Source organism: Catharus ustulatus, chromosome 5 (genome assembly GCF_009819885.2).
Source record: "Catharus ustulatus isolate bCatUst1 chromosome 5, bCatUst1.pri.v2, whole genome shotgun sequence".
Classification (NCBI taxonomy): domain Eukaryota; kingdom Metazoa; phylum Chordata; class Aves; order Passeriformes; family Turdidae; genus Catharus; species Catharus ustulatus.
In genome coordinates, this window is record NC_046225.1 from 49,635,920 (window position 1) to 49,661,749 (window position 25,830).

At 39.2% G+C, this 25,830-nt stretch overlaps 2 protein-coding genes across 8 annotated transcripts in view; one reads left to right on the forward strand and one right to left on the reverse strand.

Annotated features, from left to right (window-relative positions):
• The first annotated feature begins 7,130 nt into the window (after positions 1–7,130).
• Positions 7,131–13,240, forward strand: COMMD8 (COMM domain containing 8). 2 transcript variants are annotated; one of them, XM_033061193.2, is made up of 5 exons: positions 7,131–7,210; positions 7,739–7,894; positions 8,775–8,927; positions 11,534–11,689; positions 12,768–13,240. In XM_033061193.2, exons 1-5 carry the CDS (start codon positions 7,166–7,168, stop codon positions 12,786–12,788), a joined length of 531 nt encoding a protein of 176 aa, XP_032917084.1. In that variant the 5' UTR covers positions 7,131–7,165; the 3' UTR covers positions 12,789–13,240. The 2 variants fall into 2 exon arrangements, with proteins under 2 accessions (XP_032917084.1, XP_032917083.1); XM_033061192.1 differs by lacking the exon at positions 12,768–13,240 and having other exon boundaries at positions 11,534–12,761.
• Positions 13,241–24,093: 10,853 nt separating this feature from the next.
• GABRB1 (gamma-aminobutyric acid type A receptor subunit beta1) overlaps positions 24,094–25,830 on the reverse strand; it is a 125,199-nt gene continuing 123,462 nt past the window's right edge. For 5 of the 6 annotated variants that reach the window (XR_004417924.2, XR_004417922.2, XR_004417921.2 and 2 more), the window contains one exon: positions 24,399–24,480. Coding sequence is in view for 1 of the 6 variants with exons in the window: in XM_033059653.1 (XP_032915544.1) it covers positions 24,130–24,480 (351 nt within the window). In the remaining 5 variants the exon portion in view is untranslated. Of the gene's footprint in view, positions 24,481–25,830 lie in introns of all 6 variants that reach the window. The other variant, XM_033059653.1, reaches the window with a different exon arrangement.

The following is a 25,830-nucleotide window of genomic DNA, read 5'->3' on the forward strand; positions in this document are numbered from 1 at the left end:
AAATGAAAATTTCTTACTACATTCTTTATTATGTCACCTGGAAGAACAAGTAAATAATGTCTTCACAATGCAAATAGATTTTCAAGAGAGCTTTTCTGTAGAATTTGCTTCAGAGTAACTCTAAATAAAAGCAAATATAAGCTACTTTATTGAAAATTAAAAATACCTCTCCTGATATAATAACTTCAACCCACTGAAAACTTGGTGTGAGCAAAATAGTAATCAAAATACCATTGTCACCCACATAATAAGATTCATTATTTTATTCATTATTCCTATAGCAATTTTTACCATTCATTTACAATACATTTACCATTACATTTACAATAACAAACCCTATTTGTATGTAGCATTTTCCTATGTACAATACTCTTGCACTTGTGCATGAACTAGAGGGCTTCCAGACTTTTTCAGATGGCTGGTAGTGGTTTTTTTGAAAATTAGAACATATTTTTTTTTACTGAGAGAAATTACACATAGGCAAGCTGAGATGTTTGTGTTGGTACAGTGCCTTATTCATCAGCAACTGAGCCATGAGAAAATTTCCAATGCAAAAAAGTGCCGCTCTGCTTTTTGTGTCTTTGGTAATTTGAGACACTCTCAAGATCAGGAAAAAAAATAGAAAAAAAAAAAAGCAACTAGAAATGGGAAATACAGTAATACGATTCAAAGCACAGTTTGTCCCAGGAGTCATGGAAGTCATGGGTCATGTGGTCATAAAACCACAGTGAGAATTAGCAAATTTTGAAAAGCTGGTAAAGATGCAGAAGCTGTCCAGGACACTGGCAACTGTTTCTAAAAATCTAGTTTTCAAATTAATATTTGAATAGCCAGTTAGCTTTGAGAGAAGTTGTCACTTTTGTAGTATTAGTTTTGATATCTTCTGGAGAAGCCTATTAAATTGTTATTTCCCATGGAAAAGACAAGAGCAGTAGGAAGTAGAGATGTGAAAAGCTGCTCCATAGTGTATTATTTAGAGACCACAAAGAAGTCCAGAAAATCTGGCTAATACAATGTGCTGCCAGGCTGGACACAGTCTGACAAGGCTAAGAAAGACTTATAAATCACAAGGCCATTTTGTGAGGAATTCCTGGGAGGAAATTGACTTTGTTTACCCTGGAAGAAATTTAGTGAAAAAGCACTGCTGTGCCTTACTATGGATGTATCTGTATAAACGAACTGCTTTTTCTTAGTCTGTCATAATTACCTTCTCTTTATATGCCCTTGGTTGAAACAACCTCTGACATCTGAAACAGAGCTTCTGCACATTGCCAGTGTAACTTTCACCAACTGCTGTTTTCATTTCATTTCAAAATATGCTGTGATGAAAATAAAATTCATAGTAGCTGTAATAGTAGCTCTCCACTCAGTTATATAATAAATACAGACCATGAAGTCCTTGTGTAGGTGAGATGCTTGTAGTGGGGTGTTTATTATTTTAGGAATACTTTCTCCCCACTGCTATTATGACGTGTTGGTACAACTTGCTATGCAGCATATTCCAGCATCTACTAATTGTTGTTTACTGCTAGGGTTAAGAGTCACTATAATCTACTTACTGAGCATTTCTTTTCTGTTTTATGATGTCTAAAGATTTTTGAAAAGCACCAACACATTTTTACCATTCATTATTAATACTGAAATCTTAAGGTTAGGCTTGGAGAAGCAAGGGAATAATTTTGCTTAGCTTTACTACATCTGCTCTAAAAGGGATTGCTAATTTTCTGTTGTCATTTTGAATTCCAAACATTACAGTCATTAGACCTGAACATTGTGAGTAAAATTCCAGTCCTGATGTGTACCTGGTGTTCAGTTCTCCTACAATTTTTAAGCATGAAGAAAGGGACATAGAAGGACAGAAAAGGTGATGATAGATAAAATAGATAAAAATAAACTTTCTGCAGGTTCCCTGAGCATGGGATAAGAAATAAAGGGTCTGAATTGTAGAAAGGAGAGTTAGGGGAATATTCATAATGTTCTTGTAGGATGGAAGATGAAGACTCCTCCCTCTCCAAAGAAGCTTATGCAAATAAATGTCTCTTGGGGATAGGAGAGAGAGGCAGGGTAGGTCTGGAGTGCCTAGCTACTTACAGAAGATGGTGACCAGTGGTCCCAGCTAATGACTCCAGTTTGTCTTCTGAGCTGTTTAGTGGGTATATGGCTCAAGCCAACTACAGGCTCATTTGAGTACATAGGATGTCACTTATCTGGTCTAAGCTATTCCTCTGCCTCTGTCCTGCAGAATACTGGGTGTGATACCAGCTCCTGACTCTCTATTACCTCAGCCAGGCAGGTGTTGAGATGTACATAGTACAGGTATTTTACAAATCTATGATATTAACTGATTTCAAGTAATATGTACCATATTTTTTCCATCTGGTACTTCCAAGTATGCTTGGAGTGTTTCCAACAATAGCACTTCCTCTCTGAAGATCTTACAGTGTAGCAGAGCCCTTTTGAATGGTCTCTTCAGTATGCTTTTGTCTGTAAAAGGCAGTACAGATTCCAGTGTATAAACTGTGTCACACTAGGGTGGTGTTGAACCACAGGAATGTCCCTCAGAGCTATTGCTAGTTTTTCCGTGCAGTCTGTGGGAAGGACAGAACTGCTACAGAAACCAACACGATGATTTTGAAATATCAGCAAGTAGTGAATTCAAGAACATTTAAGAAGGTTCCTCTTGTTACATCTCTTACTGGAAAAAGGAGACACGCTAGAGACAAGGGTAAAGCTGTGAACACAGACTGTACCCATAGTACGCCTGACACTGTACTCCTCTTGTCTCAGAGAGTGAATACATGAGTATTATATTTACTGAATAGGGACAGAGGGAAAGAACCAAAACTTCTCATGGTTTTGTATGTTCAAAATTTACAAGTAAAATTATTTGAGAAACAAATTTGTCATTCAGACAGAACAATGATTGTAGATTATGAAGAGCAATTAGGTGATAAAGTATGTTATGCACATCAGTGTCATGTTCATTTAGCCTCACTATGAACTTCACTGGCTTACCAGGATGTAAAAATTAAATAGAGATACATTATTTTCAATCTTCTTCAGCTGCAGCATATGACCATGATTATTTGTAAGCTTCTACTACAATTTTCAAAATTCCTGGTTTAATAATTAAAGTGGATTGATATTCATGTGTCAACCAATTTCATCTAAATATGGGCTACTAGAAGGGGTAGTTTTGTCTTACCCCTCAGTCCCAACCACAAAGGTCACTTCTGTCAGAAGTGGTGCTCTGTTCATGGTGGAAATCTAACCCATTAAAAAGAAATTAATGCAAAAATAAAATTACTTTTCATCTACATCAGGTGCGGTTTTATCCTGCAGCCCCAGGCACCCTAGTGCTGGCATGAGAATCGGGGAGATGAAGCAAAGCTGGCAACAGGGACTAGGGGACCAGTGGGACCTCCCTTCTCCATGGCAACCCATGTTTAGCTCAGCATAATCCCAACTGCAGTCTCAGTGTTTCCACCACATTTAAAAACATGCATTTACTGTCCCCTTTGTGTTGGTAAAATACACAGCTAACCTACTGATTTCTAGTGACATACCTGATTAATAGTTTCTTGTGGGACACTTATGCTGGTGCTTGGATATTGTCCCCAACTGGATATACGTACAGCAATGTAAAACACTATGCTACTGTATTATATGCACATTATATATAATAGTTATATATAAAAATATATAATTATTACTATATTGTTATGATTAAGTATATGTTACTATAATATTAATAACCTCTGGTTATGAAGTTATTTCCCAATGTTTTAATTATTGTTGTTCTTCCAAAACCAAGGGCAACCAATGGATTGATCGTAAAATGGGTTTAATTTCTGTACTTTAGCTTTGGGTCATCTTTATAAGGAAATCAACCCCTCTACAAGTCATCAGGAATGTGGATAAAAAAACATGAAGTTCACTTGACACTTTTCTCTCATAAAATTGCTTTTTTCCTTAGAGCTCTGAAATCCTTGTTTATGTACTACTTACTGTTCTACAAGTTTCCCTCCCTGATTTTGTGGTTATTTGAGAGCTTAACTTCAAGGAGTGGGATGGGTTGTTACTGTTGTGGTACAGAAGCATGAAAAACAGGTATTTTTAAAGGTTAAGACTTGATAGCAGATCCAAATAATGCAGTTCCAAACAAAGTCCAAACTTCCAATGCCGGTTTTATATCCCCTACTTCACTTCAGTTGAACATGAGCTCCAAAACATGGATTTAGTTAACCCAGCTGTGGTTTCCTTGAGCAGTCTGACTTTGCTCTTCATGGGCCAATAGGCTGAATCAAAAACATTACTTTAAAACTACATATATGTGAAAAATGAAAAGTGAAATTCTTTATTCTTCAGACTGGCAAAAAATTAGCTGCTTTGAAAATGTTCACTGGGATAGTGTCCCATGGGAAAGTCGTTTTCTACCCTCTTCTATCTGTTCCTGTCTTAATTAATCTTTTCCACTTTTCACTTTTTTGTTGCCTTTCAACTAAGTGGGACGCTCACTACCTTTCTCTTTATTTCATAAATTATTTCATTGCAAATCTGGATCACCTTCGTATTTCTCCTGCTGCCACTGGGTTTAAATTGTTTGGAGCAGACACTCCCCCTGGTGCTCTATTTTGGAGCGCACACCACAGTACTGTCAAAGAGGGTAAGTTTCCAGTTACCTAACAAAGAAAATTCTAGGGGAATAAAGGAAATTATTATTGAAAATAATTTTTTTAAAAATTGAAATTTCATTTAAACAGCAGCTTTGAGGATTTCTCCATAATAAAATGGAATAAATTTTCAAGAAACCTTTCTTAAAAGTCTGATCTACTAGCAGTCGCAAATCCTGAGGAAAATGGGGGAAATTTGAAAGTTTTCAGTCAGCAAAACCTGAAGTTGGTTCTTTCCCATGCGTTTCTTCTCTAAAACTCCCATGCCCCACATCATTCCTACAGGGCCGCATGACTGTCTGTGAAGAAGTTATGCTGCAGACTGACTTAACCAGCTTGGGTTTTTTTACAAAGACCTTCTATCCACCAGTTTGGACTTGTAGCTGCCATGGTATTCTTATGGTTATACCTACACATGCATAACTGTGACTGTAAATTAGTCTTGTGATTTGAGTGAAATAAAGTCTGCCTACAGGGGTAACAGTCTCCGTGCAGTTCTGTGACCTGCTAGGACTTGAATTCTTACAGGTTTTCTCATAAAAGCCAGCAGGGTGATTTTGTTTCTTTGCATTCACATTCAATCAATTCAACACTTGGAAAGGCTACTGCTAATGTAAAAACCTGTTCCATAAACCTCCTCCACTGTGTGGCTAGGATTGAATTTACACTTTGATAAAGCATTAAGAAAATGAGCTCTTCATGGTAAACACTGTACAAGCAGCACACGCTTCTGCAGTCAGTGTTCCTCCTAACTTCCTCAATTCAATACCACAGAAGATGTCGTGCCCCTTGAAAGTCTTGAGCTTCCTCTCTTGCCACCAAGTGCAAATTTAACCTGTTAAGAGTAAAAAAGCAAAGCTGCAAGACAGGCAGAATGCAAAAATAGCTTAAGTGTGTTATAACTATGATTCGTGCCAACTAAATTTGTAATTATATTAGCAAAACTATTGCTTCATATCAATAGAAAAATTGTACTCAACTGTTACAAAGCAAAAAGGGGGAAAAAATGGGACAAAGCAGAATCCTCCAGATGTTCAGTGGGAGGGAGGATAATAAGGATGTAGGCTTGATAACAGTAGCTGGATATAAAATTTTCAACCTTGAATTAAGCCAAATCGGGATGATTCCCGGCATTGGACACATGGATCAAACTTGTTATGAGAACATAGGCTTAATTATATAACCCAAAGCTTAGTGTGCTTGCACCACCTGCAAAGTTACACAGCCGACACTGAGGAAAACCCAGAGCCTTCATCGGAAATAAGACCCCCGAAAGGATGAGAGACCCCCAAGTACTGGTGAAAAATGCGCAACACAACACAGTGATGTAGATTTGAGGAGTAGAAACTAGGAGGAGCTTTCCAGAAGATTCTATATTAATATGTATTAGCAAACAATATATAAAGGAGATTTTTACCTTGACTAATTTGGTGCAGAGGGAAGGGCCCTCTCCATACCCCCGGTTGGTGTAACCTGGTTGGTTTTGCTTATGCCTTATTCTAACCAAACCTCAATTATACTAAATTACTCACTGCCAAATTTTGTATATACTTAAATATATGTGTTTAATACACTTTGATTGTATTCATTTTTATATAGTTGCTGCTATTAAAAAATTGCTGCTAAATTTAACATTGGTGCCGAATTTAATGTTGTTTGATTAACTGGACAAATCAAAGAATCCATTCATAGCAAGTGTTATTGCATATAAAAGCTTGTAAAGCTGGGAGGTGTGATAATTGATAAAAGATTCGTGTTAATCATAGAAGTATTGAGGTTTGTATAAACCAGAATACTAAGGTCTGAAATGACACTTAATAGAGAAAAAATGTGATTAAATAATTGTTTTAAATCCTCCTGTTATGAATATTATGTTTCTAAGTAATTTGTATCTACTACCAGTTTGTAAAATCAGACTTTCCAATAGTGCGATAGATTTTGCAAAATCAGACTTCCTGCCTTTGTTTTATCAATGACTGCCCATCTACGAAGACCAGAACTTTCCAATTTCTGCCAGTTTTATCTACCAAGACCAGATGGTATCTATGGGACTGACTCCCAGAGACTTCACATGGATGTTTATTTCGGCCACCACTGCTTGCCTGCCAAAATTATGACAGCAAAGAAACAAAAATTATTGATAACCACAAGAGACCACACTATAAGAAGCTGCAAACCAAGATCCGATGGAGTGTGGAGTAGGTGGTGACCCCTCATGCCACCCCAGCGCTGCTTTGCTCTGTCTATATAAAATAAAACAATCTAAATTTTGCTAAAAATTGAGACTTTTGTTTCTCATTTGTAACAGGGGGGTTCCGGAGGTCGCGCAGAGCACACTCAGGTCCCCAAGCGCGCCGAGCGATCGACACGCCGGGGCCCGGACTCGAACCCGCGCAGTCGGGCAGAGGGCGGGTGCTCGCACGTGCGCATGCGCAGCGCCGGCGGGGCGGTCACGTGGCGGACGGGCGGGCCGGGCCAGGCCGGGCCGGGAGATGCCGCGGCTGCTGGAGAAGCTCCCGGCGGGGCGGGCGCTCGAGGTGGGCTCTCTGCAGCCCGGCGGGGCAGGCGGGCCGGGTTCACCGCGGGCGGGCCGGGGTGCTGCCCTCCGGCATCTCAGGGGGAGGCAGGGCCCGCCGGCGGCGCGGGGCCGCGGAGCGGGGCCGCCTCTCCCGGCAGGCCGCAGTGCCGGAGGACAGTGCTTTGGGAGGCTGGAGTGCCCTCGGCTTGGACGTGAGCAGCTGGGGCTGTGCTGTGCAGCCTGAGGCGCCCTTTGACGCGGCTTCTCAGCAGGACTGTGGTTGTGCCTGCAGCTGTCCAGTCCGAATATGAAAGCAGAGTGAATCTGAATCACGTTGTGATTTCTGCGGCCAGACCTCGAGAGCTGCCTTTAAGCGGACAAGAGAGACGGTTCATATTCAGGGAGTACCTGTTCGGGGCTTTTTTTTTTGCAGTCTGGAAGCATTGAGGCAGCTCTCAGTGGAGGGAGGGTTGGCAGCTCGATCAGTGTCATACCAGGTATAGATTAACGGTGAGAGAATGATAAATTATGTGTTACATCGTTTCAGTTCCTTCATAAAGTAGTTGATGGCATCTGTGGTCGTGCGTATCCTCGATACCAGAATTATGGCAGCGTTTGGAGCTTGTCAGAGTGGATGGAGGTTTTAGAAGAAACTATGATGTATTTCAAAACTGCTGTCGGCAAAAATATGTCTGATGAAGAGGTAAGGGCTCATCATTGATTAGCCTTGACTTCCAGAGATCATAACTGGAGTGATTAGTTTTGCAGTTTGCTTAATCCTAAAATATTTAATACTATAAGATTTGAATTGTAGTGGAGTCAGCCTAAATAGGCGGAAGGTAAGCAGCATTTAGAGATACACGGAGATAGACTTCCACAACAAAAAAATGAAATAGATGCTGATTTTTGAATATTTCTCTAATATCACAGGATACTTGTTATATACCAGAATATTTTGAGTACCAGATTATATAATGTTTATATAATACTGCTCATTAGCAATAAAACCAATTCACTTTCTTGTTTGGTTTTCTTTATTCATTAGTACTGCATTGAAGTGGTGTAAAATATTGATTGTAGGTAAATAAGTTTTATAAAAAATCGTAGTGAATGGAGGACCATGTGGTAAAGGGACTGTAATTCAGGACATTCCTGTAGGTATGAACTTATTAGAAATATTAATTCTCGTCTCTTGCATATTGCTTGTATTTTGACCACTTGCTAGCAGCTGGGTCAAAGAAAGACCTACCTGTGTAGCCTTGGGGTCCTCCCTACATCAGTATTTCTGTTTGAGCTGAGCTGATGTCTTCAGCCTCTGCCCTGATGCTGAGAGACTTGCAGACCTAAACCTGAGTTGTTTGAGGGGTGTGATGTTCTTTAGATTTTAGGTTGGCATGTAAGAAATCTGCTAAAGCCTCTATGTTCTGGTATCTTTTAATTTAAATGATTATTTTGTTCTCTGTATGTTGCTGTGGTAAACATGGACTCTTAACTATCAAAGAGGGTAGCTGGCAGGTATTTTAATTATTGCTGGTGGTACATGTTCCTGCTGGTGATTCATAGTTTTATTTTTATTTTTGTAGGCTGCTCAGCAGATAATTGAGTTAAATTCAGACTATCAAGAAGCAATCACAAAATGTCTGAAAGGTAGAAAGGATGAAATCAGGAATGCCCTAGTAGAAAATGTACATGCAATCTCTTCTGCCCAGCTGCAGGATTTTGACTGGCAGTTGAAGGTGAGAGTGTTGCCTTAATGTTGTTTGGAAGAAATGTTCTACAGCAGAGAAGTAACTTGATACAGTCCCATTAGGCCTGCTCCCTCTGCAGAATGGTTCAATTTTCATAGATATTGCAAAGGCACACTAATGGCTCATGCACAAACACATCAAAGACTTGCCAGAAATTTGTATAGACTACAAATGTAAATTTTAAAAATTTGTTTTATTTTATTTTTCCCATTTTCTTTTAAAGCTGCTCAGTGAGACTTGGTGCTAGCTGCTCAGTGAGACTTGGTGCTGTACAGGAACATGTGAATGTTTTGTACGCTGTTACAATTTTGAGGCCTGAATATTTTTTCTCAAAGGAAAAAGAAGTACAGTAATTTCACGATTATAAGCCGCACTGAGTATAAGCCGCACTTCTGGGTTTCAGCAACTTTTTGTTTTTTTGTCCATATATAAGCCGCATCTGATTATAAGCCGCATGTTACAATACCGAGTGTGATAAAAGCTATCTGTTCTGTCACCATCTGTTGAGGGTGGGGAGTGATCCTTATCTCAATGGCAGATATTCTGCTAATGGGCCATCCATTGAAACCAGGCAGGGCATTGTTCTTTATCTTTTCACACCCCATCCTTCCTCCAGCCAGTCATTGTCTGCTAATGGCCCATTGAGTCCCACTGTGTGACTGATAAAATTACTGCATCCCATTGAAAGTTGCTCCAACCAGGGGGAAGAGCCCAACATTTCTTACCAAGATAAAAACAGAGGTTTTGGGACACTAAGGTAGCCCCTTTCTCCACTGGACTCCAGAGGAAAACCGGATTTCTCCACATCACCACTGGACCTCCAGAGGGAAACTGCATCTTGTACAGGAGCACTGCTCCAACTGAGCCACATCTGTCACTGCAGGAGGATGCAGCCACCATTTAATGGGACTGCTACCAACACCCTGCCTGACGGGGTGTCAGGTCGTACTCTGACTTTGTCAGGGTTTGGAGTTTGTTTCTTTGTAGTACTGTATTTCTATTTTAATTTCCCTAGAAAAGAACTGTTATTCCTAATTCCCATATTTTTGCCTGAAAGCCCCTTGATTTCCAAATGATAATAATTTGGAGGGAGGGGGTTTACATTCTCCATTTCAAAGAGAAGTTCCTGCCTTTCTCAGCAGACACCTGTCCTCCAAACTAAAACAGCAACTTTTTGTTCTTTGTCCATATATAAGCTGCACCTGATTATAAGCCGCGCTTTGGGTTCGGACCAAAATTTTAGTCAAAATGGTGTGGCTTATAATCGTGAAATTACTGTATATGCTTAATTTTAAGATAAGTTGACTGATTCGGGATAATTTTTCTTGGCTTTCTTAAAAGGTTTATATTTTTACAATTTGCAGTTTGAAATAATTTATCATTAGACTTCCTATTGTGGTAATAAACCAGTGGTAAGTGTTGCCTGAATTAGGATGGGGGTTTGAGGTTATGAAGACATTTTGTTTAAATTAAGCTTAATCAAAGACATTACTTATACTGTTTATATTTTTGGTTAGACTGTGAGAGCTGTTAAACAGATTTGTAGAGCTGTTAAATAGTTTTCCATGTTCACAAAAGTGCCCAATAAGTTCTGCAGCAAACAGCTTTGGAAATAAAAGAGCAATGCCCAAAACAGACAAGTTTTTGGAAGAGCAGATATGGTATCACAATGTGCTTTAGATGAACTGGTTTTGGGCTTGATCTCTTGCTAACTGCATTTACTGCTGACAAAAATATGGACTTATGTGAAGTCTTGGTTTTTGCTTGTGGCTTCTTTTAAATTTTTCATCTAGAGAATTTTTTGAGTTTCTATTTTGTGGTGCAAATTTCTGGTATATGTCTGAACTTTTATTTTTCTGAAAACCACTTTTTTTCCCCCTTGAGCTGGTTATGATTTTTTTTCGCTTGCCATGATTGAACCCTACTGCATTCTGTTCTCTAAATAAATAAGATAGGTGTATACAATTCCAATCTATAGTATTGTCAACTGATCTTTGATTTCAATGCATTTAAAAGCCTTATCTATGCTACAGTGAGTGTCATAGTCAATAATAGAGAAAGCACAATTGGCAAGTAACCTGCCTCAGTGTTTGTCTAATAGGGTATCTGACAATGTGTTTGATCAGCTGCAGAGTGTTGGAAAATGCATAAAGGTCTCCTCTTTTTCCCAACAAACCCATTCTGTAAGACCCTTCTTATTGATTAGAAGATCTGTATGAATATGGTTATTTCAGAATCTATGTAATTCTGAATTAAGAGCCATGATTAAATGTATCCTTTGGTTTCACCTAGAATATCAAAATGTGGCAGCCCAAAATTTTAGCCAGTTGGTTTTTGACAAGTGTATATGACAAATCTGTGAAGAGGAGGTCTTTATTCAATATATGGTTGGTATTAACAAACAAAAAAATCCTAATAACAGAGGAAAAAACTCTGAAAGGAGCAGAGATTACTTGTTTGAAGTTAATTTTGTCATGCTAATGTTTGTTCTGGTATTACAAGTTCAATATAAAATACAAATGTGATATTATGAAAGACTAAAAATTGAATGGCTCCACCTTATCCTTTATTGTTGTTCTGTCAATCTACATAAGCTTGCACTCTCCAGTGATAAAATCTCCATGCTGCAAATGCCACTCCTCAATCTTGATTTGGATGTGAGAGAAAATGGTGAAATGAAGCCAATTTCTATAGAGATGAATAAGGAAGAGTTGCAGAACCTAATAAATGCGCTGGAAGCTGCTAATAAGGTAACTTTTACTGATTTAATCTTTTGTTCCTAACTTGTTATGTACTGATTTATTTTAAGCAGAATTCATAGAATCATTGAATAGTTTGGGTTGAAAAAGGATCTGTAAATGAGGATCTGAAATGAGCAGGGGCATTGTTCGCTAGATCAGGTTGCTCAGAGCCCTGTCCAACCTGACCTTGAATGTTTCCAGGGGTGGGACATCTGAAACACAATGTGTGTTTCACCATACTCATTGTAAAAACTTTCTTCCTAATATCTAGACTAAATCTACTTTCTTTAATTTAATATGATTACCCCTATTCTATGCTGAAAGATTGGTAAGAACTACAATGTTTCCCTCAGCTTTGCAAAACGTCGGTGTCTGGGAGTTACTTGGTTCATATTAAGTCCTTTAATGTCCGTGGCATAGTAAATCAGGAAGAAAGTTACAAAGATTACAGTATAGTAAGAAGAGAATTTCAAGTGAAACTATAAGGCTTTTGAGACACTGAAGGTCTCAGATTTCTTAATAGAAAAGGCTAAGGAAAATGAGGATTTGAAGAAAATGGTGTTTGCATGAAATTACAGCCCTTAAGAGCTTTCACAGCTTGCTTCTGGATGGATTTTCTTCCCTGCAAAACTAAATAAAAATAGTAGTGAGCAAGGATTCTTCCAGGACGGACTTCAGTGTTCATGTGCCCTTTGTTCTGCTTGAGGGTCTGTATGGAACCTGTGGGATGTGGTCATCTCCATACTTAGTTCTGTGGGTACACAAGGAGGAATTCACTTCATGTCCCCAGCTCTGCTTTGTGCAGAAGGAATCTCACTGGATCTGGACTTGCTATTCTACTTTTTGATTTCAGGCAGCTGAAGAATGGCTTGAGAGTGCAGTAAAGGGTAAAGAAAGTTACTTTAAGTGACGGCTGTGTGAGATTGTAAAAGAGATTTGAGAGAGGAATGGTGTGCTGTGCAGAGGAAAGAAATGCTTATTCAGTTGCATATTGTACTGAAACAGAAAGCAAAAGGTTTCATTTCATAGGCTGCTTAAGTTTTGGTCTTGACGAAGTGTAATCCAATTCCTTTTCTCCTTTTTGGAGGTTGTCTTACAACTGAAATGATGGAATTCAGAGCAACAGTATCGGCTGGTGATGGCTCCCCAAATTATTTGGGGAAAAATGTATTTACTGGAAAGTGAGGAGTTTTTGGTGCTGTAAAATCCTGAAGTCAGAAGACTGTTATTACTTGTGATCAAATGAACTACTAATCCTTCAATGAAAATAATAAATTCATGTATCTATTTCACCAAAAATATGAAAATCTAATGTACAGTTGTTTTTAGTACTGAAGATTTATAAATGCTTGGAAGAGAATCACAACATGTGCCATATTTGTTTTGGTAAAACTTTGGGAGTGACTACACAGGTGTCTGGTAAAACTAAGGCATCTTACTTGCGTTATGTCTTACCTTATCTAAAGTGCCATGCTAATAAAGAATGTGAGAGAGTACTTGTAGCATTAATGTATTTATGCTTGTAAATATGGTAAATAAACACCTGACTTTGTATGTGAATAATTGTAGTAGGCTATTTTTTGATTTATGAATCACTAAACTCAATCTTTTTAGATGCTGGGGAAAATCACCTTTACAAACAAAACCAGTGTAGAATAACAGAATAGTTGAGGTTGGATGTGAGCTCCTGAAGTTATCTTGTCCAGCTTCATTGCTCAAACAGGGTAACCTAGAGCAGGCTGCACAGGGCTGTCTCCAGATGTCTCGGGTATTTCCCAGTCGCTGAGGCACCACAGTCTCTCTAGGCACCCTGTTCAGTGCTCAGAAGTTGTAGAAAAAGCAGTGAATCTTAATTCAGAGTAAAGTTGGAGTTTTCAGCTTATATTTTGTATCTTAGTTGATAGCTTTGCAATTAAAAATATTAATGTTTTCAGAAGGGGGTGCAGTGCTGGGGAGGAGCTGACCTATGTTGACTACAAGAAAGATATTCCTAGCTCACTTAATACCGGAGATGATTAGTAAATTCCACTGTAAACTTTACTGAAACCAGATGCAGTTTTGACTGTTGTGTGTAACAAAAGTTGGAAGGGTACACCAGAAGTCTTACGGTTTCTGCTATTTATTAGACCATTTATCTATACAGAAAGAGCGAATTATCTGTAAAATTTACATAAATGCTAATTCATGTTTCTCATTGTGCAAATAATAAGGCAAATTATTGATGACTTAACTTTCTTCACAGCTTCAAAATCAGGGTCTTGAGTTTATTCCACTGTATCTTGTTGTGCCATGGGTTTTCATATATGCAAAGTTTAATACACTAATATAAAATTATGGACTTCAGAGTACTGTTCACATAAGAGGAGGACAAGAAGCTTTTGTAGAAAGGCTTCTATATAAAAAGGATTTTAGTGGGTTTAATGGATAGGAAATTGAAATACAGTGATTTCACGAATACAAGCCGCCCTGAGTATAAGCCGTGTCTCTGGGTGTTGGCAAATATTTCGTTCTTTGTCCATAAATAAGCCGCACCCGAATATAAGCCGCTCTGTCGTTCGCAGCCGCCTCTGAGGTCTCTCGCCCTGGCCCCGCTCCCGCCGCAGTGGCGGCGGGCGGGCACGGAGCACACGCCCCGCTCCTGCGGCGAGCAGGCACAGAGCACCCCCTGCTCCCGTGGCGGTGGCGGCGGGTGAGCACGGAGCACACGCCCCGCTCCCGCAGCAAGCGGGCACGGAGCACATGCCCCGCTCCCGCCGCGGCGGTGGTGGGCAAGCACGGAGCGCCCCCTGCTCCCACCGCGGCGGCGGAGGGTGGGGGTGGAGCCCCCCGCCTCCTCCCCGAGCCGTGGGGATGTCAGCACAGAGCCCCTGCCTCTCCCCCGCCTAAAGTAGGGAACTCTCCTGCCTCTCTCCCTCTCCCCACGCTGCCGGTGCTGAGCTGGCCTCACCCGCCATGCAACACAGTAACCAATTTGTAACAATAGCGAAATCCTGGGTTTTACTGGCAGCTGCTCGGCTCGGCACCCTGGCTGGCACTTCTGGGGTTGTAAATGTCAGAAAATTATTCACATATTAGCCCCTCCTGAGTATTAGTCGCGTTTCCGGTTTGAGAGCAAAATCTAAGTCAAAATGGTACGGCTTGTATTCGTGAAATTACTGTATATTGCTTCCCTTTTATTTGGTACCAATACATTTAATCAGATACACATGTTCAGTGTCAGCAATTGAAGAATGAAAAAGTGTGGAGAAGGGGTAAAGAGTTATAAAGATGAAAGAGTGGAAGATGTACCTTACAGTGAAAGGAGCACAACCTCTAACACATACAGCTTGATCACAGCCTTGAATTTCCAAAAGCAATGAATTCCATAGTGGATCAAATAACAGATAAAGGTCTTATATAAATGGTACAAAATTCAAGCTAAAAATCAGGTTGGAATTGATAATTGTTTAATTTTATTAAAAATCTGGGAAGAGTTACTGCAGGTTGTCCAGTAACGTGTTAGGAGGATGCAGTTTTTTAAATTTTGAGTGTAAGGAATAAATTTACCAAGGCTATTTACTTTAGGTATATTTATATTGACTATGCTTTTTCCTTTCCTCTAGATCTAGTTTTTTATAGGAGAATATGGCCTTAGGTGTTTAAATGTTCCATGCATTGTCTGATGCATGTCTGAAGGTATAACTCTTGCCCACGTGATGGGCATGTATTGCTAGAAGGCTTTTCTAGAGAAAAGAGGCTGTACTTTTTATTTTTGTTGTTGCCATGCTGTTTATATCATTTAGGACAAAAGGACTGGAAACTACTTTTATTTATAGTAGCAAATTTAATCACAGCAATTTATTTCATAAAAGTGTACACTATCATTTGGGATGTTGTTTGTGTGCTGATGTATTCATACAATTTATAGATGTACTGTAAAAACTGAAAAACATACTTAGTCTGTACTTCAATGAAAGGTGGATATTTAAAACTAATTTTTAGTGTATTGCTGAAATGAACTGTTGTGTTGCTACTTCTTAGTTTTCAAGATCAACCATTCAAAAATACAAAATAGTGGTATTTTCTCAACAATAAAAGGCCACAGGTAATAACATCCATTTTTATGTACAACCTGTGAAGCTTCTGTTACAGAATCTGTTCTCTCACTGATAGAAAACAATTTTTTAAAATGTAGATACTGCTTTAAATGTCTGACTTTTTCTTCATAGTAGACTTAGAGTGTTGACACATCTTCATTTAAAATTCTCTAGCAATTTATGTAATAATGGATTTTTAATTAAGGGTATGTGGTGGTGTTCAGTCTGTAGTATCATCGTATATTGGTCTGTGCTTTACTGCAGCACTGAACAGAAAAGGCTGAAAAATCTTTTTTCAATGCTTTTTTGCTTTAATAAGAAAACAGGTTTCTGATACTGCTGTTGTTGACAGAAATAAATGTGCAATGAGATGCTTTTTTTTATAAGTGTTAGACTTTATTGAAAATCTGAGTATTTTTTTAATATAACCATCAAAATTATGTTTCTAATCGGGAGCATAACAACACCATATGAATGGCTAGAGGGGGACGGGAGCACCAGTTGACAAGCAGTTGAGAGCTAGCAGCTAAAACACAGCATTGCACTTGAAATGTGCATCCTGACCTTACATCTCTGCAGAGAAATGTAAGGCACATAATGGCTTCCAGCAGATGGCAAGAAAAAGGACCAAAAAGAATGGAGAAGAGAGCTTGCTCTTTGTACCATCTGTCAGAAAATGGGGGGTTTGTGTCTTTGCTCAGAGAATTAGGTACTTCTGGAACAAGCAAGGTCTCCTGTTGTCATAGATAAGGCATTTGTGGAGGCTACCAGACCAGATTAATGCAAAAAGCTAGAGCTTTCACAAGATCCATTACACTGGTGTCATCTTCATGTACGCTTTGCTGAATGCAGGTAGACATGAGCAGGCAGCAAACCTACACAGGACAGAAGCATCTGAAACAAGCTCGTGGCCAGGAGCACATCTGTCAAGTGTGCCCAGCTATGCTCCCTCCTAGCTGAGGAACAGCAGGGTAGGTAAAGATGTTGGCATTGCATTTCCACACAGAGGTTTTCACAGAGTGGGAAGCTCTGACATGCATGTCACAGCCCCTGGAGGATCTGTACGCTGGGACCAGAGTTTAATAAAACTGCACCAGTAACAAAAGCTGGGGAGAATTTATGGTGTGAGGAGCCCCACTCAACAAGAAACTTGTGCCTGTGACTAAGAATTAGGCCAAAGGCATGAGTGTTTAAAGAGACCCTATTAGCATTAAAGAACTGAATTTTGTCCTTGCTCATCTGCTCTATTTGCCTATATCTGTACTTTCCTACGTTCTTCCATGTGTGAGCTCATTCTAATTAACTGGCTACAGCATGTGGAATAGCTCTGGAGTTTGCACATCTCGCCATGCTAACTGGTAAATACTGTTCCCAGGAAACGCTGCCCCTTTGACCCAATTCAAGAAGATGGGTTCCTGTTCTTCCAGTCTTTACCTGGCAGAGCAGCTCACCTCTGGGTCGTGCAGTGGCATGAGTAAAACCCCCCTCAAACATCATAAATTTGTTCAAGAAATCTCTCTGGTTTTGCAGGTACTAAGGAGAGAACTCTTGAGTGTGTGATTTACACCAGAAGCAAAACTTTGCACAGGAGGCTTTTTGAACCAAAAGCTAATGAAATCAGTACCTGCAATATAATAGACACAGTGTAGCAAGTTTTAATTTCACCACCTAAAAAGCACCTACAGAAATTCACATTGCATAAACAGACCTGCAATTTGAATCAGAAAATCAGCATCTCTTGATGCAAAATATAACAGTGAATTATAAAAACAATGTTACTTGCCCTCCACTGGCATTCACCGCACTTTTCTTGTTTCACAGAAATCTTCCCTTGATTTCAGAAAAAACTTTTTTCCATATCAACCATGTCAGCTTTGATCTTGATATGCTAAAGGGAACCAGAACTGCATCTGAACAGCAAACTGTCTGTTTGGAATTGACTGTTGTCGTAAAACCGCTTTTGCAACAAAGCAATTATATATGCCAGGAAGCTGTTTCCAAAAAGATCTAAATAAGTCTGTAGAACATTTCTGAGATCTGAAGCAAGCCTTTCTGATGGGAAACACGTTGTGACATAATTATGCTTTCTTCTGAAAGGTGGTTTTAAGAACCAGTAACACCCTATCCTGAAGTATGCACATTTTGTAATCATTGATTTGTGAATTAATATTTATAATGCAGCATCAGCAGTAAAGGGATTTTTATAGTGCATAATTTTTTTTTTTTTTTTTTTACTTCTCTAAATTAACCTCAATTACATTTGGTGGTGTGCGCTCCTTCCTCTGTAAAATTTTAGTTCATACCTGCTTTGGGGCTTCTCCAGAAAGACCAGATTACTCCTACCAAAGCCTGGAATAGGAGGCAAAGATCACAAAGGTTCATTCTTTGGACTTTTGCAGACCTGTGTGGGGAGTACTATACAGAGAAGGCTCTGGCTATTTTTAAGCATTGGGTTACTCAGCTACTTTAGCTAATAGAGTAATGAAAGGCACTGGAAGATGTGGGAGTTTTCTAACTAGGAACTGCTACAGGTCCACAGGGAGTGCTTTGGTGATGGACTATCCATGGGGAAGGATTCCTAGCATCATATAGATTAAGTGAGTTCTTTTGATGGCTACAGTGATTTTTCTGGGGGGGGAAGGAAGGCAGAGATTTCAGATCTGCCATGTTTCTGTTGATATTGTCTTAAATGGGAACCAGAGCAACAATGGATCATCTAATGAGAACTGCTGCTTATTTCCTTTCTAAAATTCAATCCTGAATTCTTTACCTATGCTGAAGTCTCATTCAGCTCTTTCTCGAAATGATGATTTGCCGACTCTGTTTCAGAAATGTTAGCTACAATACACAACATTCAAAATTTCCTCTGAAAGTCTAAAAAAAATCAGGTAATATGTTGTCAGCTAGATGAAAACAGCAAATGACATTTCAGAGATAGGAACAAGGAAACTGGTGTGTTCCCAGATATGAATGAGATGGCTGATGTTGTCACCAAAATACATGATCTGCTAAAGGAAACCATCTTTATTACATTTTTGGCAGTGTGATTGATTTTATAGTTTTGTATGAGACTGTGCAGGTACAGAGAGCCAGGGATGAGTTAAAAGAAATTGGTCAGAGATGACCTCTAGCAATTTGACATGCTTCTGCTGCCATGTAATTACAGTAATTTCACGATTATAAGCCGCACCTGATTATAAGTCCCACGTTACAATACAGAGTGTGATAAAAGGTATCTATTCTATCACCATCTGTTGAGGGTGGGGGCAGTGATCCTTATCTCAATGGCAGATATTCTGCTAATGGGCCATCCACTGAAACCAGGCGGGGCATTGTTCTTTATCTTTTCACAACCCATCCTTCCTCCAGCGAGTCATTTTCTGCTAATGGCCCATTGAGTCCCACTGTGTGACTGATAAAATTAATGCATCCCATTGGAAGTTGCTCCAGACAGGGGGAAGAGCCCAACATTCCTTACCAAAATAAAAACAGAGATTTTGGGACACTAAGGGAGCCCCTTTCTCCACTGGACTCCAGAGGAAAACCGGATTTCTCCACATCACCACTGGACCTCCAGAGAGAAACTGCACCTTGTACAGGAGCACTGCTTCAACTGAATCACATCTGTCACTGCAGGAGGATGCAGCCACCATTTAATGGGACTGCTACCAACACCCTGCCTGACGGGGTGTCAGGTTGGACTCTGACTTTGTCAGGGTTTGGAGTTTGTTTCTTTGTAGTACTGTATTTCTATTTTATTTTCCCTAGAAAAGAACTGTTATTCCTAATTCCCATATTTTTGCCTGAAAGCCCCTTGATTTCAAAATTATAATAATTTGGAGAGAGGGGTTTTACATTCTCCATTTCAAAGAGAAGCTCCTGCCTTTCTCAGCAGACACCTGTCCTCCAAACTAAAACAGCGACTTTTCATTCTTTGTCCATATATAAGCAGTGCCTGATTATAAGCCGCACTTCGGGTTCAGATCAAAATTTTAGTCAAAATGGTGTGGCTTATAATTGTGAAATTACTGTATTTTAGCTCCTCATTGGTATTCATACTCAAATGCAATTGGATTTTGCAAAAAAAAAAAAAAAAAAAAAAAAAAGAGTAAAAGAGTGAGTACCAGGCCATTTCTTAGATCGACACCAGCATGAGACAAGAAGTGATGTTTTAATATCCTGGGACACTCAAGATTATTTACAAAATAATTGAGAAATACATATGTCAAGGAGCAAACAACATAATTAGAGTTAACTCCGCACTCCAAGGCAGTAGGTAGACCAAAGTCACCTGATCTTCTTTTAAGAAATGTCAGATTTTTTATTTATCATTTAATTCTTTCACCCTGTGCATATGCATTTTGGCATTATTACATGCTGAATTCACTATTGTTGTGTGATCTCTTGCCTTCCTTGGGCTGTAGGGTGGCTGGTTGCCTCCTTCCATGGAGGTAAAAAGAAATGTACAGTCACAGATGTGGAGAGGTTATGCTTTGTAATACAGAAACAATTTTAAAAGTTTTTTTTTTTACATAATAGATATAATCCAGCCTTAGAAAAGGCTCCTTGGTGATGGGAAAGAGCTGCTGGAACATGGCCCTCAGACCCTGAGTGACTTTCTTTGTGATTTATGTCAAGAAATTCTCCACCTGCAGTACAAAGGGAAGGAACATTTCCTGTAAGGGTAAACTGGGTGAACCAGCAGATATTCTGAAATTGCAACCTCATTGCTGTTCAGTGGTAGCATAAAGCAATGTAATGTCAAAAATATCCCTGTTTAACTGAAAAGGCTATTTTTTGTGTCTAATAAGGCTGGAGTTTGTCAAGCTTCTTTCTGCCACAGAAGAGGGGTGAGCTTTGTCCTCTAAGATAGCTGCTTTGTTGAAACGTGTAGGAATGTAGTATGTTAGATCCTTACTATTCTTCTAGCTTTTGGTTGAAATTATCAATGGATTCAAATATTGTTGGGACACTCCCAGGTAGGCACACAAATATACACACTCAGGGACAGCAGAAACTCAGTGACTCAGGAAAACAAGTCAAAAACAACTTCCAGTAGAAATTGCATGAGAGCTGCACGAACTGCATGGGAGTTCAGCTAAAACCTAATTAGCAATAGGAACTTACCTATGCTGATCTTGAAGTCTGGTTCCTCAGGGCTGGGAAACTGCTGAAGTACAACAGTGAGGGAACTTAGCATTACAGCATTATTCACCTTTATTGCATAAAGCCAGCCAAATTCCTCCAACCTATTGATGGGAAGAGATTTTGTTTTGCTCTATAATTTCCAGCTCCAGATGGCAATGTAACCCATAAACAGACTTATTTTGCCATCCTGTGCCACTAATAGCCACTGACTTTTTCCTTGCTGCCAAGCTATTGCTCTCAAGTGAGAAAGGTTTTCTTCTGCTTTTTATCTCTAGAAGTAGTTGTACTTACAGTCAGTGGCTCTTGCCTCTGTATGTGATGGCTTATTAGTCCCAAACTTTGCACTGAGAGCTGGCAGCTGTTTCCTGACTTGAGGCTGTGGGTTCCAGCTCTTGATGCAGACAGGCCTTGGTGTGTGCTGCTCAAATGGGCTGCAGGGCTGGGATTTGGATAGGTGGCATGTGTTCAATGTCTCCTGGGGCAGAAGGATAGATCCTCCTATTTTGAAACATGCTGTTCTTAAGGAGTTTTGTGTTTTGTTTGGCTAATGGCTTTTACTCTGTTACGTACATTTTATTTTTTATATTTTTTTTGTTTGGAACTGTACAATGTAACTGCTTTTCGTCCATGTGCCTATCAACTGTGCCAGAAGTATCTGGCTGAACCATAAACTAGAAAAATATGTGTATGCAGATGTTAGAGTCCTACAAAAAAAAATGCTGAAGACCAGTAAAGCTGATCTTTGCCCTTGTAATAAAAAACAAAGGATCCTTTTTTTATGTCATGTTGGATGTTGGCTCTTCTAAAATGTTTACTGCAGCTGTAAGGAGAGGTTGTAGTGTCTCTTCACCACTGGATCAGCTGAGCTTAATTACTTACTTGAGGTCTGTCTGTGAATATCTTTGGTAAATCATCTAATGCAAAATGGTTGCTGTATTTTACAATACACTACAAATCTGCAGAATGCATTACTTTCTTTGAATTACTTTCTTTGAATTAATTTTTGTGTATAAGCACAAAGCAGGCAACTTCAATGGCTCATGGACTTACTATGTAAAGTCTTGTGCCAGTTCAAAGAATTCAAAACAATTTAATGGGACGTGTGTTTGCAATGGACAGCACACATGGTCCTACTGCTGTCTCCTTCCTGGTACTATTTTTTGCAGTTATGGAAAACTCAGTTTTCAAGACTTCCTTATGTTCTCTGTATCCTTTATTTTACAATACCAAACTAATATTGTTAGTTTTCACCAAAATATTCTTGATATAAACATTGCTTAAGTACAATTAATCCTTAATCAAACTGTCCCATGTGGGATTATTTTTAAAAAATTATTTGGAGTTGTTTCAGGGAGGGGATAGGCATACACAGCCTATTCAGAAGAGCCATTTGTCTGAATTAATATTTGTCCTGAATCACATCAAGTTGTACTTAGTGGCTGATTTATCTTGTAAAATTGTGCAACTCTTTAGTAGACTGGAGGTTAAAGGATGTAGCAGCAGAGAGAAGACACCTGAGGAAACCAACACTGCTCCATTGAACTTGGGATGGGACTTTGGAGCCCACAGAAAAATGGATAGTTTCAAAGACTCCCATAGATTAGCAATGTCAAATGCCTGGTTTGCAGCCTTATAATTTTTGTAGTGAGTAAATTAAACCTATTCCTTTTCTTGTTTGGTGATTCTATGATTCTACCACATTCTGCAGAAGCCTGCTGCACAAAAGGAAAGGGCAGCAGGCCCTGGTCTGTGAGAAGGTTCAGGTCTTGCACGGTGTGACAAACCATAATCTAGCAGAGTTTAATTGATTATGATGTTCTGATTAAAGAGATTGCAATGTCAGGTGGCAATAAGGTCATCAGCTCACCTTACTGCTGGGCAATGAGGAACTACTGAAGAAGTTTTCCACATCACTTTTTTTGTTTGTATCCTGACCAATGTTTCTTTCTGTACCAGCTTCCATTGATAGCACCACCTCAGTACCTACTACACAGATGCTGTTGGTTTGTAGATCTTGATTCTCCTAAAAGTATGAAACACTTGCAATATGCAAAAAAAATTGATAATAGTTTCAATGAAGTGCTATGTTAGTTAGCAACTGGCAATAGAGAAGGAAAATGGGTTTGTATAGGTAGAAGATGGCTGACCTATTGCTTCTCAGTTGCATGGACGTTGCCAGCCCTTTGCCTGTGGCTCCTTGGTTGGAGCTGTGTCAGGCAATAGGCAGCCAGGTAAGAAGAGGCAGCTCCTCAGCAGGAGTGCACCCAGCAATGCCAGTGTGCTGTAAGACTCAGCTGCATCTCCTGGTTCTCAGTGGAGTAACGAAATCTGAAGGAAACCATGTGCAGAAATTTCCTCAGATCTGTTCCCAGACATTCACCAACTTTTGGGAGAATGTTGCAATTACCAACCACAGGAAGCCTGGGCGTTAAGAAAAATCTTGGCCTGGCATATCCCTCAGAGTTGCTTCAAGGAATCCCCATGTATGTTTTTAATATAAAATTACACATGGCAAAATTGTTCTCATAAATATCAACTTTGCTACTTTGTGGAAATAACAGAATTCCATTGAGATCAAATCAGCTGATTCCTGCTTGGAAACTCAGGGGGATTTCTCTCTGCTACCCTTTGTTTCTTTTGAAGATCTCTGCCTCTGCATATGTTATTTGACTTCTCCTTGAGTGATACTTCTCAAATACACTATGGAAATATTTCCCATTATAACTATTACGTTTGAAGTGAAGCATGGTGCAATAGTTATAATCCTTTAAACTATAATTTCTTCAAATTTCTCTACACAATAAGTGGTGAAAGACAGTGACATAGATACTACTAGTAATTTGACTGTGTTGTTTGGACGCATGCTGCTGTGAGAGACCAATATGTGATAAGAAATACAGTGGGACAAATTTCCTTAGGAAAAAATTAAATTGGGCACAGAAACGTCATGGGTGATGCATATACTTTGCAAAAATCAAGGTGGAGTGATTTTTCTCAAGATGTTCTTTAAGAGCTGATCTGTGTATTCTGATCTAGATATTGTGACCCTGGATTTGTGCTGTTGGTTTTTTTTTTTAAAGCTTAAATCTAGAAGTGCTCCATGGTGAAGTATCTTACATTGAACATGGAACATTACAGCTACTGCAGTTCTTCAGAGTTAATGAAATAGAGAAGGAAAAGAAACAAGTCTAATTATGTTAGTTTGTGGGAACATTATTGCATAATTTAGTGGACATAATACAGCCAGTAAACAACATTGAAAAGAATAAACATGATGGGAAAGACCATTCTGGACCATTTGTCTATCAGGTTAACATCAGTCAAATCAGGGATTTTGACTTTGATCTGGGATGCCCTCCTGCGTAAGTGTCCTTTTTTGTGGAGCCTGTGCCTGTCCAGAGCACTCCTGTTGCAGAGGTCTCTGTTGGGAGGGGCTCTTCTGTGCTCCAGGCTGACACTGTTGCACGTGTACGTGGTGACCCGGGGGTCCCGGAGGCTCGTGAACACATCTGAGCTGCACACGTCACTTCGTCTTTCAAGTGCTCTGAGAATCATGTTCCCATAGTCATCATCAACCTGTGTCAAGGAAGGAACGTGGGTTAGACAAGTTCCGCACCCAGCCCAGGGTGTTTCCCAGATGGACCTTGTGGCTCTAGTGTCAAGGTGCTCCTGGGCTGCAATGAGAGTCCTGTCTGGTACAGCATTCACAGAAGTGAAAAGATACTGAATACGCTTTCCTGACTAGTGGGAAATTAGCTATTTACCATCTGAGCACCTTCCATCCTGACTCGGCTTCTTGGTCTTGTAATTCAGTTAACCGTCTCATCCTCTGTGCAGTAAGACTTCGGTAATTTTATCTTTTACTTGGAATGAAATACTGTTTTTTAAAGTCAGATGACTGGCACCTGAAGCGTTCACATACTCAAGGTGAAAAGAAAATGTTGCTGTCTCTGCCCATTTTAAACAGTTTTCAGCTGTTGTAGTGCTTCAGGTTAGTTTCTAAAAGTTTTGTAACAATAGGTTCATCATATGAAGAACACGTAGATACATGTGTATTTTACCAGTTATTGCAAAATATTTGTGCTAAGAATTGGTTTTGAGCAATTTATTATATTACACGGATGAAATCATAGCATATCATTAACTTGTTTATGTGCATATAGAATAATCAATTTTATTCAATGAAAACTTAGACTCTGTTGCATTTTTATGTGTTGGTACCAGAAACAGTTGTTTCAAATATGTTTGCTACTTTATTTGTGCTATTAGTAAGAGCACTCTTTTAAATACCTAAGCAAAGAACTGGAAACTGCAACCAGTATGTACATGTCTGGCACAAACAATTATATATATGTATATATTAAACACTTTTGCATCATTGTCCTCTTTTGTATGAGTGTAATTAACCACGAATTGTTGCATTGCTGTGAAACGTTCTTCTTTTCACTAATCTGTAGTTTTCTTCACATTTGTCGTAAAAGCTCTTTTGAATTTTTTTTTGTAGTATTTCCAGGTTGAACTCTGACTTCTCCATAAAGACTTAATAGATGTTTCAAATTCACAGATATTTAAACATCCACTGTAGATCATATGAAGGAAATATACATCAGAACACAGGCGTCTTAAATGAAACTTCAAGGTCTTCACCTTGAGACTTGAAAATTAATGTTGTTTTTGGCAAATCATGGTATTGGACCGATTCCAAATTTATAACAAACTCAATCATGTCTGTGGATGCGTTTACATCAGGGAATAAGGTATGAATTATAGACAATATCTAGTCTTGTGAAGCACCATTGATATGCAGTGCTTTGTTTACACTCTGAACTTTACATTTTTAGTAAGGCATAGCAGAGATGGGAAATGATCTACAGCAGATCTGAAGTATGTGCAAGAAAAAATTCCAAACAAAGAACACAGGGAAAC